This window comes from Carlito syrichta, unplaced genomic scaffold (assembly GCF_000164805.1).
Source record: "Carlito syrichta isolate Samal-C Ts95f unplaced genomic scaffold, Tarsius_syrichta-2.0.1 Scaffold303625, whole genome shotgun sequence".
Lineage (NCBI taxonomy): Eukaryota > Metazoa > Chordata > Mammalia > Primates > Tarsiidae > Carlito > Carlito syrichta.
The window spans coordinates 828,727-844,516 of NW_007247721.1; the positions used below are offsets into that span (position 1 = coordinate 828,727).

A 15,790-nucleotide genomic window follows, 5' to 3' on the forward strand; every position below is an offset into this window, starting at 1 on the left:
TTGAAGAGGTGGCTCTGGATGGTGTATTCTAAAAATTTCATTAAAGGTAGTTAAAGTATATTACAGAAAAGTACAGATACTTTGTGTGCAATCCCATGAATTTTCGCTAACTGAAAAAAAGGGTGTATTATTTTTAATCTTTAGGGCACTCATCACACCTAGTAGACAGTCAATAAATGTCTGCTGAATGAATGGGGCAGGTGAGACTGAACTGTCCCTGAAATCAGACAGGGAGATAAAGGTAGTGCTAGCCTCATTCAAGTCCAATGCTCGGTCCAAGCTCTTTTGCCTTGTCACAGGGCTGTTACAGGCTCAGATGAGACAGACGTATATAAGGGGGATCCCAAGAAAAATGAAACTTGTTCATAAAAGTGTATTTATTCTGAAATGTTTAAACTTCAGTCACCTTCAAAGTACTCTCCGTCTGATGCAATATACCCATTGAGACGCTTTTTCTACTATTCAGAAGTTTTTGAACTTGCCAATTTTGGTGACTTTTAGTGCTTCTGCTGTTGTTTCACCTCTTCTACATTGGCAAAAACATTTCCCTCTGAGGACTGTTTTCATCCAGAGGGAAAAAGTCACTCAGGGAGGGAAAGGGTGAACAGAGGGTGGTGCACAGAAGTCATGCCGTTTTTGGCCAAAAACTGAAGCTCAGCGTGGTGTGGGCAGGTGTGCTCATAAATCGCTCATCATGAAACGGGCAAACACGTTGAAGCAGAAAAATTCACTGAAACTGAATGCAGCCTCTCACAAAAAGCTAGCTGGTACACTGATGCTGCCGGGTTCCTAGAACACTTACTGAGTGGGGGAAGTCTGTACCACAAGGGGACTGCCATCCAACAGATAATCCTGGCTTTTTTGGGGTCCCCCTTGTATATCTCTACTGCCTTGATGATGCAGAGTCCCATGCTTGCTCCTGATACCTTGCTGAGGAAAAGAGAACATATGTTTAAAATAAAAGGGGGAGACCCAAAATCACTTATGTTGCTTAATAGTCTTTGTAATTAAAAAAAAAAACAAAAAAAAACCCACTTGATTTTCTGCACTGCAACCTGTGTAACAGAGCCTTCCTCAGTGGGTAGTAAGCAACCTCACCGTGTCTTCTAGATGTGATGGAAACTAGGAACACATCTGACCTTATGCACTTTAATACTGCCTTCATTTTTTTCAACTAGCATTCAACACTTATGTGCTGGGACTAAAATAACGAATCAAGATGTGCTCCTCGCTCTGCTCTAAACCCACTGTCCATCCCACCATACATCTGATCTTGCAAATCATTAAAGTCTTGCTTCTGTTGCAAAACAAATCCTCCACTGTCCAGTTGAAATTGCAGAGTCTAGACAATGGTAAGGAAGAGTGTTGGTTGTATCCTGGAGAATATAAGCAGGTCTCAGTGTTTATACTTTTTTTACCAAAATACTGCTTGATTTGTGTCCCAAAACATGTGTGTGCATATCTCCAAAGCTCACCACTCATTAATAACAGTATCCTCAGGACTACAGGATATAGCAAAGGTACCATTGTTGTGTCCTTGTTCCCTCTGCAAGCTTTTTACCAGGTGCTGAACCAACAGTTTGGTTGTCACCGATATGAAGGTGGCTGGCTATCCTTTCTGAAGGAACTTCTCTTGAGTTCCTTTTGCTCACAGCTCCAGCTTGCTGCACTGCACGAGAACTGATGGGATGAGAGCTGTTGCCATTCTGTTCTATGGGAGTGCTACACTGAAAGACAAGTGTCTGCCTTGGGCAATATGCTAGTATCCAAGACTCCTTAGATCAGAAGCTAGAAGCCGTAGAGTAGGACTCCCTCAAGTGCAGATGCTGGACCCCTGCAGCAGAAATTACCCAAGCTATTTAGAAGAAGTGAAAATTCTCCATCCCATCTTGGACCTACCGTATCAAACACCTTGGGGTATGGGGACAGGAAGAAGACAGAAATCTGATTTTAAAGCAAACTCAAATAAGTGATGCATGTAAGTTTGAGAACTGGTATCCAGGTCATGATTCACACCTTCTAACAGCTTACACTCTGAGCCTGTAGAGGCAGCCACTGTGGATCAAGACTCTGTCTTCATTCTTCCCCAAGCAGCACAGGCAGCAGAACAAGTAGCTCTATGCTCGTCTTCACTACAGTATCCAGAGGATAGGAATCAGTCTGTTCTTCACTGATGTTCCTCATTCCCTGGGCCACACAAGTGTCATGCTGTAAGCAAAGCCAGGCCAGTAGTAGCCAGGAAGGGGCAGGCCACCTAGTGAAGCTGTGCTAGTTGGCCTTGGATCCCAGCAATCCTCATAACCTCTCAATGACTCATACAAAAACACTGCAAAATGTCTTGCTTACCTGCAGTTACCAAATCCAGTAAGGTCAAAATTCTCCTGGACTAGGATCACACTCTGTCCCCTAAATCCTACTGGGAGTCTCAGGAAAGGGCATGATGTGCCCAAGGTTACTAGGTGTGATGTTTTGCGAGAAGAGCGCTGAGTTTTGACTGCGGCTGAGCTAGGATCACTGCCTACGCTGACAGGAGAAAACTGACGTCATAGGTTAACTGGCAGCCACACAGCCAGTATGGATGGTAACAAGGGAGGGGGCAGCACACAGATACATTATCTGTTCAAGTGGATGGTGAGTGGATGCACCCCAGGTCAAGCACCTGGGGTGGGGCTTTAAACCATTCCTGAGCTCTCTAGGATGTCTGCTGGCAGGTACCCTGAGGATGTCACAGCGAGTGTGTTTGATAACACAGTCCAATTGGGGAGTGGGTAAAGTGCATTTATTTTCTTCTATATGTGTTTTTGTTTTTAAAAAGGAAAAAGGAAGAAAAAAGTCTCCTTCCTTCCAGACCCATTGTCCACTGGGCTTAGAGTGGGTAGAGCTGGGCCAGCCCCCTAGGAGAAGGTGTAGGAGTAGAAGGCAATGGCATTGACGTTGTAGTCCATGGGGAGCAGGTGCCCGATGTGCCTGGCCCCTAGGCTCGCCCCGCCCAGAGCGGAGGAGTGCCTGAGCTTCATCAGGGTGAAGCTGGAGAAGAAGTTCTGAGCCTGGATCTCTCTGCCCTGAGTCATCGCCAAGAGAAAACCTGGAGGGGAGAATGCAAGGACAGAGATGAGAGGACACCAGCAACCCACGCACAGACCAGGAAGGAAGAGGAGGCAGAGTTGCCCAGGCCCTGAGGCACTCCTGTGGAGGCTCTGGAGGGGCCTACGTGCCAAGGCTCAGGCACACAGGGCACACCGGAGCTTGTGGACCCAGGAGCAGCTGTGGTGCCAGCAACCCAAGGAGCTTACCCTCCTCAGCTCCAGAGCCCCCGAGGCTGGGAACTCCATGGTAGCAACGGGCATCCCAGAGATACTTCAGAATGTCTAATGGGAACCATCCAACTGCCTGAGACACGGCTGCCATGCTCAGAAGCCATGATTCTTGCCTTCTGGCTAGGATTATGCTGACTAGGGCTGCCACCTCAGGTTATCACATGCTCTGATTTTAAGTTAGATGTGTCTTTAATGAACCATTTAAAAGTGACTATTATTCAATAAATCAATTGACATGCAACATCTTTTCAAGAGATCAAGGAAGCTGGATAGGATGTTTTAAAAGGGCTTAATAGCAGAGTGAGGTTGAGAGCCTCAGCCTGAGGCATCAGTGACCTGTCCAGGCCTCAGGGCCCAAGTGCTCCCCAGGACAAGTAGCTTTCCAGGGCCATCTCCTTCCCAGCTCCATCCTCTGCCTTTGTTCCTCCCTCCTCTCACCCAGACTCACCTTCCTTCAGCAGTTCCCAGCTCTTCCACACAGAGCCCACACACAGGATGGGGAGACCAATTTCGCCTTGGAACAGGACCTGGGTGGGGAGCAGAAAGTGAGTATCAGAACCAACCAAGTCTCTGCCAGTTGAAGGGAGTTTCTGACCAACCTACCCTATTCCCTCAAGAATTACTCTCCCTCAAGCCAAGAAACAGAAGGTAGACTCAAGGGAAAAAAGGGGGGAGGAAGTATAGGAGAGACTCAGAAAGGCAAGGGAGAGAAGAGGAAGGACAAAGGGTTAACAACAGAAAGAAAGGAAAGAGAGAAGGGAGGGAAACTGACAGAAACAGACTGGAAGGGGCCAGTGCACACACATCAAACCTATTTACTATACAAACTACATATAAATACAGATTACAGGCCAGTCACAGAGCCAATGACCAAAGAACTTTTTTGTTACAGACATTCTGCAGAGTTTTTCTCATACCTTAAGTTCATTAAAAATAGTATCCAGTGCAGATAGGGTTTGATGGGATTAGCCCATCCCAAATGGGAAAGGACCATGCCTGGCCCAGCGGGCTCCCCATTCAACTCACCGGATCGATCTCAGGCAACACAGCTACAACGTGTCTACCCAGCATCTCCCCAGCCTTCCTGAATATATAACGGGAAAGGGGGTCTCCCTGCTGAGCACCTGGGGTAAGAAGAATGGAGAAGGGAACTGGTGAATAGCTAAGGTTATCCTCTGTTGCAAGGTAGCAACCATGGAAGCAGTTTTAGTACAACTCAGAATCAGGATGGATGCTCAACCATGGCACGTGGGTGAGAAGCCTCTACTGCTGTCTCTTCTCCACTAACCCCCCCCAACACACACATTGAGTACTCGCCCTGGGAGAAGGGCCCTGTAGGAAGGGCAGCCCCACTAGAGGAGCACACTGGCACCTGATTTGCACTCCAGCTTACAGAGCTACTGTGAATCTGTGCCTACGAGTCTCTCATTTCCAGGAACCCAGGACCCTGGTTGAGCAGCTGGCTGGTACTCCTGTCAGTACCCTCTACCCACCTCCAGCAGTCTGCTGTTGGTGAGCCCCTTCCTGGCTCTATTCTGGAGGGGTCTCAGTCCAGCAGGATCAGACAGAGCCCTAGAATGCCCTGAGGCTCTAGGAGTCCAAATTAAGGAAGTATAGACCTCACAGTGGAGAAAGAGCAACGTGTAAACACACAAGCCCTATGTTAGCTTCTCCAGACACCCAACAAAATATGCCTAACCTCTCCATAATCCACTAAGTTCTTTGAGTATAATTGGTTTTTTTAAAAACGGTACAGATTTGCCCAAAGGACAACTGCTTTGTAAATTTCTCAGAAACAGGCATACACAGCCTATACAAGCCCTGGCAGCTGTCAAGGAGAGAAGCACAGATAATACAGAACAACTGTCAACACAATCATTTGCCCTTCTGCCCCACCACAAGGCCCACCCTCACCAAGGCCAGTGGGGCAGAGAACCGAGGTCACTTGGAGAGAGGGAAAGGGTGTTCAATTCCTTTCTGAAACCCATTCCAAACCCTAACTGGGATACCTTTGAGGAGTAAAACCAAAGAAAAACTCTGCCCCACCTCTAGTACCTTCTGCAATTTTCCGGCAAAACCCAGCAAACCTGCATTTATCAAAGTCCCTATACAGGTGAGTGAGTATTCCCAGCCGGTCTGGCACCTGAGAGACAAAGAAAGGGCATCAGATGGCTGTCAGAAGTCGAAGAAAACCCCAATCTTCCCACCAAGTTGGCCTTCCTAATGTCTCTACTATCTGAGAGTTTTTTGGGTTTTATTTTTTTCAGCTCAAGAAAGTACCAGACTTGAGATTTCTCATTTGAGACAAGTTCTTTGTTTCCCCTAACATGGACTTCACTGCTTCTTACAGATTAGTTTGAAGGCAACAATAAGTTCCAATTTGCGTTCACCAAAAGTGTGGTGTTCCACAATTCCTTGAGATACTCTTTAAAAAAATTTTTTTTAATTTTTAGAGACAAAGTCTTGCTATGTTGCACAGGCTGGCCTCTGAAGCAATCCTCCTGCCTTAGCCTCCTGAGCAGCTAGGCTAAGGTACTCTTGAAAAGATTTCTTTGGTCAAGGGAATCTAAGGAATAATTGCATACTGAAACTCTCTCTTGGAGAGTCACAGTGCATATTAGCAAATTAAAGGCTCTGAGAAGCACTGCAACCAAGAAATCAATTTGTTTCTCCCAAACTTATTTGATCACAGAAGGTCCATCTTCTACCCCAACAAGGTTACACATCCTTAACACCTCTAATGTTCTGAAGGACCAGTGGTTCCCCAGAATACATTTTAGTAGATGGAAAGGGGGGGAAGTAAGCCTGGAGCACCTAAGCAATGTACTAAGCATTTTATACACTATCCCACTTGTAATAACTTTATAAGACTGACTAATGTATACAAGAGGGAACAGTAGTCGTATCAGTGGAGTTGAGACCGACCAGTTGGCTGAGTCAGGAGAGCTTAAGTCTACTTCCCACAGCAACTGCTATAGGAATGGCTTTTCTTCATGGTGCCTTTCTATTCCTCATTAAAGAGGGACCAGAGTTCCTCTTTAATTACCAATCCCTTAGTCCTGAGAATACAGGTACTACTTTCCAGCAACTCAGTCTCCCTTCTTGGCCTTAGCCCCAGTCCACCAAAGTGGCTAGACAAAGAGACTAGCTGGCACTCACACAGAAAATTAATCACATAATGTATCTTCCTTGTCCTTGTCCTCTACCTTCCACCTCCTCTCCCACCTTTTACTCTGATTTCACTAAAGGCAGCTGTCTCCTACCTACTACAAATGAACACAAAACAGTAAAGGAGGAGTTGGTCTCCAGTACCTGGGCAGAAGGCAGCCCCTCTTCCAGAGCTCTCCCTGCCCACCTCTTTTTTTTTTTATTTTTTATTTTTTTTGAGTTGGAGTCTTACTCTGTCGCCCAGACTGGAGTGCAGCGGCCGCTCCCGGCCACCGCAGCCTCGACCTGCTGGGCTCCAGCGATCCTTCTGCCTCAGCCTTCTGAGTAGCCAGAATTACAGGCGCGCGCTACCACGCCCGGTTGATTTTTTTGATTTATTGTAGAGATGAGGTCTCACCTGCCCAGGTGGGTCTCGAACCCGCGGGCTCAGGCAATCCACTCACCTCAGCCTCCCAAAGGCGCGGGATTACAGGCTGAGCCACTGAGCCTGGCTCCTGCCCACCTCTTCAAGGGCACGTCCGACCACACGGGCCGGAAGCAGCTCACCACCCACTGCATGCATTCAGACTCTCCCCGCTGTCTCCACCCGGACTTCACCCTGGCATTTTTCATTTAGCCTACAATGCCATCTGCTTTCAGCTCCCAGTAGGTTCCAGTTGCCCAAGAATGAAGTCCAGCTAATCAGTTGTCCCCAAACCACCCCATCCTCAGGACTGACACCCTCCTGGAATGTGCCGCCGTCACTCTGAATGCTGTCCTCACCCGCGACTTCCCCCCCCTGTAGCTCTGACCCACAACTCACTCTGATTTCCCTTGGGCCCATCCAGGCCCTCCCTTAAACCCACTCCTACTCAGCATCACTCACTGCCCCATCCAAGGTGTGCATGTTACGAGGGCAGAGAAATACCTGGAAGTAGTTAAACATGGCCTGTTTGACGTGGCCGATATCATGAGGAGCCGCCTCCAGGTTGTCGATGGAGTCAAACACAATCTTCACAGCTTGGTGTGCGATCCAGTAGGCTGTAGAGAACAACAGACGAGCGATCTCCCTGAGCTCGTGGGGTTTCAAGGAAACTCAGATCCAGACGGGGTTAGTGGTTCACTTATTTTTTTTAGCAAATTAAGTTTCCCGATTCCCAGCCTGGTGGGGTCTCTCTTCAAACCATATCTGCCTGACCAAGATGAGGGACAGCAGGTGGGGGAGACAGAATAGGTGAGGCTGAGTCACACTAGTTCCTAGCCCAAAACAAGACACTAGTAAACTGGTACGGCATCTCCTGGCATCTATGGCCATAACCCTCGTAGTTTCTACTGCCCCCTAAGGACTCTGAAGTCAACACAGGCAGGCTGCTGCACTGAGGAATGGATCTGAATCCTGGGTGTGAGTCATGCTGAAGAGCAGGGCTAGCAGTCCAACATCCGCAGCGCTACGATAATTACCCTGCACTTGAAATGGTCAAGTTCAGGAGCTGCCCCCAGAGAGCCCCAAGGTGTCAGCAGGCCAAGGGTGCGAGAGGAGGGTGGAGAGCTGAAGGAAGAGACAAGGTCCAGGACCGAGCCAGGCCCCGTTAGCGAGAGCTCACCTGAACCCTCATCTCCCATCATATGGCCCCAGCCGCCACAGCCACTCTCAGAGCCATCAGGGTTGATGAGCCTGCAGTTGGAGCCCGTCCCAGCGATGAGCACGATCCCACCTGGCGAAAGGGCACGGGAGGCTCAGTGTGGCCAAGGCCTTGCACAGAGCAACAGCTTCTGCCTGCAGAAAGACAGGACAGAAACCAGGCCCGGGCAAAGGGGTCACCACCTAATCCCAGAGAGGAGAAAACTACCCAGCTAGCCTCCTGCCTGAGGGCAAAGGCCTGGGTCTCAGAGAAACTCCAGTTGTATAACTGGAGCGGTATGGAGTGCTTCTCTGGGGGACAAGGAGGAGCACAGGCTTCATCTCCTGAGGGAATGTGGCTGCTTGCCCAGCAGTCTTAAGTGCCTCCACCTGCTTTACTGAGCACTTGCTGTGTGCCAGGGAGTGTGCTAGACCCTGTTCTCACAGTGATACCCAGTACCCTAACCCACCCTATAAATACAATTACCCCATTTTATAGATGAGGGAATTGAAACTCAGAGAGTTCTGTAATGTCTCCAAGACAGTACAGCTGGCAAAATAGGAACTGGGATTCAAACACCAATCCAGGGACCTCAACATGCTTTACACTCCGACAGAGCTCCCCCCACTTCCTCCTCAGGACTCACAGCTTCCCAAGCCTGCCTTCATCACCTCACTGCCCCCGGGGCTCCCTCCTCTGCAGTGGCATCCTGCATGCGACTCCACTCCTTGCTTCCCAGCAATATACCTTTTCTGCCCTCCCTCCTTCTGCCCAGTCCTTGCTCTCTGGCAGGGACTTACGCTAATAAAAGGTGGGGGGAGTACGACAGGGGCTCCTTCCAGATGTCTGCAAGACAAGTTTTGCCAGCTACATCCAAGGGACTTTCCCAAGAAAACCAGTTCTCACTCTCACCCCTCCCTCCACCTCCTCACCATCCGGCGTAGCTGTGGCGATGGAGCCGGCCGCGTCGGTGGTGATTAAGTAGCTTTCGCTCAGGTAGGGAAATCGGTCCCTCAGCTCCTCCACCAGGATCCTCACCGCATCCTCCTGCTCCCCACCGCTCAGGGATAGGCCCTAGGCCACGCGGGAGGTGAGCCAGCACACAGAGCCCCAGACCCAGCTCTTGTCTCAACTCCCGCCCAACACCTGACTCCTACGCCCGACATCTGGCCACACCCTGCTCATCCAGTCCCAGTCCTACCCCCTCCCCCCGCCATGACCCCTCAGACGACTGTGGCTGCAGGAACATCCAGGATGGGGATGGACAGAGGAAAGAGGGGATTCCACAATGCCAGGTTTGGAGCTTGGGAGGACAGCAGTGCTCCTAACTGAAAGATCGGGCAGAGGAGCAAGGAGGGGAGATGGAGAGGTAAGCCTTGCTTGGAATACATAGGGTTTGGCTATTCCTGCAGAACATTTCACTTGTATGTCCAGAGAAAAGTCAGAGTGATAGTAACTCAGGAGAAAGATCTACACTGGGAATAACAACACTTAATAAGCGCTTATGGGTCAGGTTCTGTATCAACTACTTTAGGATATGTCGTGTCATTTTACCTTCCCAACATATCTGAGGTAGCTACTACTATCCACACTTTGCAAACGAGGAAACTGAGGCTGAGAGAAGGTATGGAACCTATTTAGGGCCACACAGATGCTGCGTGGCAAAGCTGGGATTCAAACCAAAGTCTCGGGGCTCTCCAGAGCCCTGACCTCTTCAAACACACTTGTGGCTTACAGGTGTCAACTGAAGCCATAAAAGCAGGTGCAATCATGAGAGTTTAGACACTAGGGTCGACTAGTCCTAGAGGTCTTCCTCTAGGAGTCGTCAATCTCATTTGGTCCAAACTTGCTACCTCAGTGTTGCTGACGGCTAAACTCCCAGACTCTATCGCAGACTCACCAGGCTTCGCAGAGGTACCAGAGGATCCACCCCTGCTTTCCGTTTGGCCCTGTTCACCATCTCGTTGATTCTCTCCACACACTTGTCTGTCCCGATCAGCTGGCCCCAACCAAGGGAAGGAGGAGTTAGAGGCTTGCAGGACCTGTTTTGCTACTCTGTAAGCCCCAGCAACCACCTCAACAGGAGTTACAGAGAATAAAATCAGAACCAAGCCCTCAGGCCCCTCAGTGTGGCTTTTACCCAGTGGTTTGTGCTCAGTCCTTCTGCTTCTGCCAGGATCTGCCCATCCTCTGAGAGTAAAAGGACCTTGGACTGTGTGCCTCCCCTATAGAACACAAGAGGGCACTTAGTCTGGCTCAGAAAAAACTGCCGATAAAGCTAATCTTCTGCTGTTCTTGTTGCAGGCAGAGCCCAGTGTGCTGGAAGAAACAACTTCAGCAAACCCAATCACCATTCCCAAGTCCACCTCTGTGGTTTAGAGTTTGCTGTGCTCTTTAACTGAAACATGTTCTCACTCATCTTCTCTCGGGGATGTCCTCCTTACCCTGCAAGACCCTATTTATATAGCACCCAGTCCTTGAAACCTCCTCTGATGTGGGACTAACCCCCACAAATTAGTAAAAGATCCATTAGTTAGGCCTTCACTGTGCTCCCAAAGTTATTAAAGGCTCCACTATATTAAGAGGGTGTTCAGTTGTTTTGTATCTGCCTGTCACTAGACCATGAGCTCCATGGGGTCAAGTTCCAGATCATTTACTCATCCTCAGAACTAGCCCAGGGCCTGGCACAGGCAATGCACCGTAAACACGGCTAAAGAGAATGGAACATCCCTCTGCATCGCTCACAACATCCAAAGACTGCCTTTCAAGACCCAGATCCCGCTGCCAAGGTCTTAAGACACCCTGTGAGAAATGCTGACCAGATGGTAGGGAGAGTTTGTACATAGTTAAGCAACTAAACACTCAAATGCTGATTACTGGGGGAGATGGCACTTTAGAGGGATATCTGTGGCAGTGGGATGGATGCTTATTTATTAATCAGTGCTTTTAGAAATGGCAAAGATACTAAACACCTTCTGATCAAACTCAAAGATGATATGAAATTTGAAAGCGTAGTTAATGCGTGAGGACGCAGATTCAACATCCAACAAGAATGTCTTGATAAACCGAAAGACAGTGGGTTATATCTTAAAGACTGGAACAAGGACGAAAGCAAACTCCTATACTTAGTTGTGGGGGGGACGCCACAGATACGGGATGAGGAAGATCATTAGTCTTTAACATTTCATGTGAAAAGACTTTGGGGTCCGTGAGTCAGCAATGATACATGGCAGCCAGAGAAGTGAATCCAATCTCAGATTCGAAAGTACAAGGACAGCCATCCTGTATTATGCTCTGATTTGACACGCCCATATTCCCAGAATGCTGTCACTGGCAGGGACTTGGCGACCTTGCTCATAATCCCCGGCCTCACTTTGCACATATGGTAACTGAGGCCCAAGGAAGGCAAATGTCTTACACACAGTCATACGCAGAGGTAGAGCGATTACAAAAAGTTCAGTAGTAGAGCTTCTGCGCAGGGAAAAATGCAAGAACAGAGGACTCGATCTAGTGTGAGGAGCACGGAGAGCCAGCAGGAATGAAGAGGCTTCAGGCATCAGGTGCAAGCTAGCACTCTGGTTAGCAGCTGCTCTATCTCCCAGACACGCTCCGGCAAAGATCTTTGCCCGCTTCTGCCCCACTCCCACTCTCCATGCTATCCCCCAGTCCAACAACTTCACACCTGACACCTGTTCTGCAAAACTCCCTCCGGCGTCAGGAATAAGGGAAAGGAGCAGCTGCTCTAGTGGAAGAGGGGAGTGGGTCGTTCCTGGGAGAAAGGGGTGTGGTTCCGCTACGAAACACAAAGAAACCCCCGGGTGTGGCCGTGGCGCATGCAGAGTCCCGGCAAGGCATACGGCCGCGCGCGCAAGGGTCCCCTGCGGGTGCACACACTTCGCCGGGGCAAGGCCTCGCAGCTCGAAAGCCCAGTGGTCAGACCTTCTGAGGCGCGAGGACACCAGTCTGCAGGCCTGGCCACGGCTTCCGCCCCGCCCACGGGCCCAGGCCGCCCTTCCCAGGCTCCCTCCGCCGACCGCACTCACCCCTCTACACCCCCGTAGAGCGCGGCCATGCTGCTGCTACTGCCGCCGCTGGTCCCGCCGTTTGCTTCCCTCCCCGCGGTCGCTTCCCACTCCCTGGCCGGCTCGGCTCCGCCCCGCGTCACGTGCCCGCCAGCGCAGTCCAGCTGACGCCCAATGCGCGTGCGCGGGGCGTGGCGCCGGGCGAAGACGCGACAGCTGCCCGCCCTATCCTCGGCCGCCCGTCTTCTGCGGGTTGGGCGGGTGCCGTCCGCAGCGGCCCCTGACGACCCCAGGCCGACCCCTCCCTTCTCTTAGACTCTGCTTCCAGAGATGGACATTGCGTCCCAAGCAGGGGAACCAGGAAGCGGTGTTCAGGTGGCGGTCCTACCCTCTAGACACGTCATTGCCCTTCCCGTCCCTCAGCACCCGGAAGTTGCTGGCAGCCCCGCGCGGCGCGTGCGCGGTGCCGTGGGTCACGTGACTGCGCCGCATTCTCGGCCACACCCCCACGGAGATGTGGGCTCTAGAAGCCGCGCACGTGAGACTGGGGTCCCCGTGGGCATCTTGCTGGAGTCACTGTCATGTTCGGCCTGACCTCTGGCTGGCGATGGCGAAAGCCACTCGTGCACGCACAGACACCCGCGTAGACTTTTACGCTGCGCTTGTGTGAATATATGGAACCAGAAGCCTGTCGGAAGCCTGATAGCCCTGAGAAGGGAGACTTCAGCTATTACACCCTTCCTGTTGAGTTCTTCATGAAGGATATTGGCAGAGACATAGACTACCGGTCAGTCTAACAGGGTTTTGCAAGGTTTGGGTTGCCTTCCAGCCACTACCCCGCTCCGCTTCCTCACACTGCATCGGAAGAGGAAATGGGAGCCCGAAAATACTGGCCAGGTCTGGGAGGCAAGCTGCAGCCCCTCCTGACCTCCTCGGGCTCCTCCGGGCAGTGTGGGGCCAGGAGGGCAATCAACTGCCCTTGAAATTTCTTCGGTTACGTCATCTGGACTGTTCCCTGTCCAACTCGGCCCCTTTTGACTGCCTTCCACCTTCTGGTAGAGAAATTCTGTACTGGAGTCCCCCTTCCCTGATAGCCTGTTGGGTCCGATTACACGTGGGTATGAACATTTGGCTTTTTAAACTAGAAGACAAAGCTGGGCGTGGTGACGAACGCTGATAATCCCAGCTACTCGGGAGGCTGAAACAGTAAAATCAGTCAAGCCCAGGATTTCGAGGCAGCAGTGAGCTATGACTGCGCCAGCCTGGATGACAGAGCAAGACCCTGTCTTTAAAACACGCACAAACATTTGAAAACAGGACTCTTTACCTCACTTCCTATTTGAGACGCTGAAGTACTGCGTTATAATTTACAAGAGTAAAAAAAAAGTCATTAAATGATAGAGAATATCAGGGAGAGGAAGATATGCCCGCGTACGAGATTTTGTCACAGTACATCAGAGCTAGAAGGTACTTAATCCAACACACACATATTTTTTTTTTAATAAAGGAGTTAATAGATTCTAGTGGGATTAACCTAGGCAGGATTTTTGGAGGAGTGAGATTGTAGGTGGATTTTGAAAGAACTTTATTTTCTGCACTAGTGCAGTGAGACTTGGGACCTATGTGTATAATATTCAAGTTTGCTTCTTTAGAAAATAAAGCAGAAGAGAAAGTGACCAGGTTTGAAGACAAGAATTGAGTTCCGGGATCTTGGGTGGATTACACATAATTGCTGCAGCCTGTCCTCTACAAAATGGAGATGAGACTAACATGAGGTTTAAATACCAAAAGACTTTTGGAAACTGTAAAGTATTTAACAGATCTTAACTAATATGTATTTACTCATTTGTGTGCTGTACTATAAAGTATCCACGTGTGACTACTGAGTCCGATCTTCTGGGGGGGGGGGAGAACACCTCATCAACAAGGGTACCTGCATAATGAACACTTGTATACCTAACCCCAAATTGTACCTCACATCTTTAAAATTAAAAAAAGAGAGAAAAAAGAAATATAGCTAGTCCAAAATGAGGTATGCTGTCGATGTAAAATACAGGATTTCAAAAACTTCGTACCAAAAAAGAATGTAAGATACCTCATTAATCATTTTATATGAATTATATGTTGAAATGATAACATTTTACATATAGTAAGTTAAAATATAGATTATTAAAAGTAATTTTGCCAATCTCTTAATTTTTTTTTTGAGTTGGAGTCTCACTCTGTCACCCAGGCTGGAGTACAGGTGCATGCTCACGGCCACCACAGCCTCAACCTGCTGGGCTCAGATGATCCTTCCGCCTCAGCCTTCCAAGTAGCTGGAACTACAGGCATGGCTAATTTTTGATTTATTGCAGAGATGAGGTCTCACCAAGTTGCCCAGACTGGTCTCAAACCTGTGGGCTCAGGCAATTCTCTTGCCTCTGCTTCCCAAAGTGCTGAGATTACAGGTATGAGCCACCATGCCCACTCTCTTAATTTTTTTTTTAATTCTTAATTTTTAGAAATAGGTTCTCAGGCCGGGCGTAGTGGCTCAAGCCTGTAATCCCAGCACTTTGGGAGGCCGAGGGGAGAGGATTGCCTGATACCAGGGATTCGTGACCAGTCTATACAACTTGGCAAGACCTGTCTCTACCATAAATCAGAAAATTAGCTGGGCATGGTAGCGTGTGCCTGTGGTTCTGGCTACTTGGAAGGCTGAGGCAGAAGGATCGTGGGAACCCAGCAGGTCTGACACTGGGTTGGCAGTGAACGTGCTACTCACGCCTGGGCGATGGAGTGAGACTCTTACTCAAAAAAAAAAAAAAAAGAAATAGGATCTTACTCTGTCACCCAGGCTAGAGTGCAGTGGCATGATTATAGCTCACTGCAGCCTTGAACTTCTGGGTTCAAGCGATCCTCCCTCCTCAGTCTCTAGAATAACTGGGATGCAAGAACACACCACCACTGTTGGCTGATCTTTTTTATTTTTTGTAGAGATAAGGTCTCACTATGTTGCTCAGACTGGCCTTGAACTCCCGGCATGGAGCTGTCCTCCCACTTCAGCCTCCCAAAACACTGGGATTACAGGCATGAGTCACTGCACCTGGCTTTCTTTTTTATCTTTTTAAATGTAGCTACTAGAAAATTTAGAATTTTTTCATGTTATATATTATTTCACCTTATTTTCATGTTATGCAATGCTGTTCTATTATTTTCATGTTATACAATGCTGTTCACATTATTTTTATATTATACAATGCTGTTGTATGTCTTCTGTCCATCAGGACCAGAATATTTCAAAGTCACTGAGTACCCATTTATGAAACAAATAGTGGTCATATAATTGATTGAAAGATGAAAGTGGCATTGAATAAAAATTTAATAACAATGCTATACATTTGTGCTTTACGTTATGATTCTATATCTCTCGCATATACCTTTATCTTGTCTGATTATCCTAAAAACTTTATGAGAATGACAGATTTCTAACCATGTATTACAAGTGAGAAAATTGAGACTAAAAATCAAAGTAGCTAGCCTAGCTCACACAAATAACATATATTGCTTGTTATGGGTATGGTAGTTACTATAATGGGAAAGAAATAAAGATGTTGCAAGACAGTAAGGTGTAAAAGTTTGTGCTGGACTTGCAACATCCCAGCAGCTACTCTCATGAGGCTCACAAGGTTGGTAAAGTCCT

General features: G+C 48.8%; 1 protein-coding gene across 2 annotated transcripts; it reads right to left on the minus strand.

The window, feature by feature from the left end:
• Positions 1–2,757: 2,757 nt before the first annotated feature.
• On the minus strand, positions 2,758–12,280 carry NAGK (N-acetylglucosamine kinase). Of its 2 annotated transcripts, XM_008058770.1 has the most exons (10): positions 12,130–12,280; positions 10,227–10,311; positions 9,987–10,085; positions 9,019–9,160; positions 8,069–8,179; positions 7,393–7,505; positions 5,373–5,460; positions 4,344–4,441; positions 3,766–3,844; positions 2,758–3,085 (listed from the first exon to the last, which is right to left on the minus strand). In XM_008058770.1, exons 1-10 carry the CDS (start codon positions 12,156–12,158, stop codon positions 2,895–2,897), a joined length of 1,035 nt encoding a protein of 344 aa, XP_008056961.1. In that variant the 5' UTR covers positions 12,159–12,280; the 3' UTR covers positions 2,758–2,894. The 2 variants fall into 2 exon arrangements, with proteins under 2 accessions (XP_008056961.1, XP_008056962.1); XM_008058771.1 differs by lacking the exon at positions 10,227–10,311 and having other exon boundaries at positions 12,130–12,187.
• Between the last annotated feature and the right edge of the window lie 3,510 nt (positions 12,281–15,790).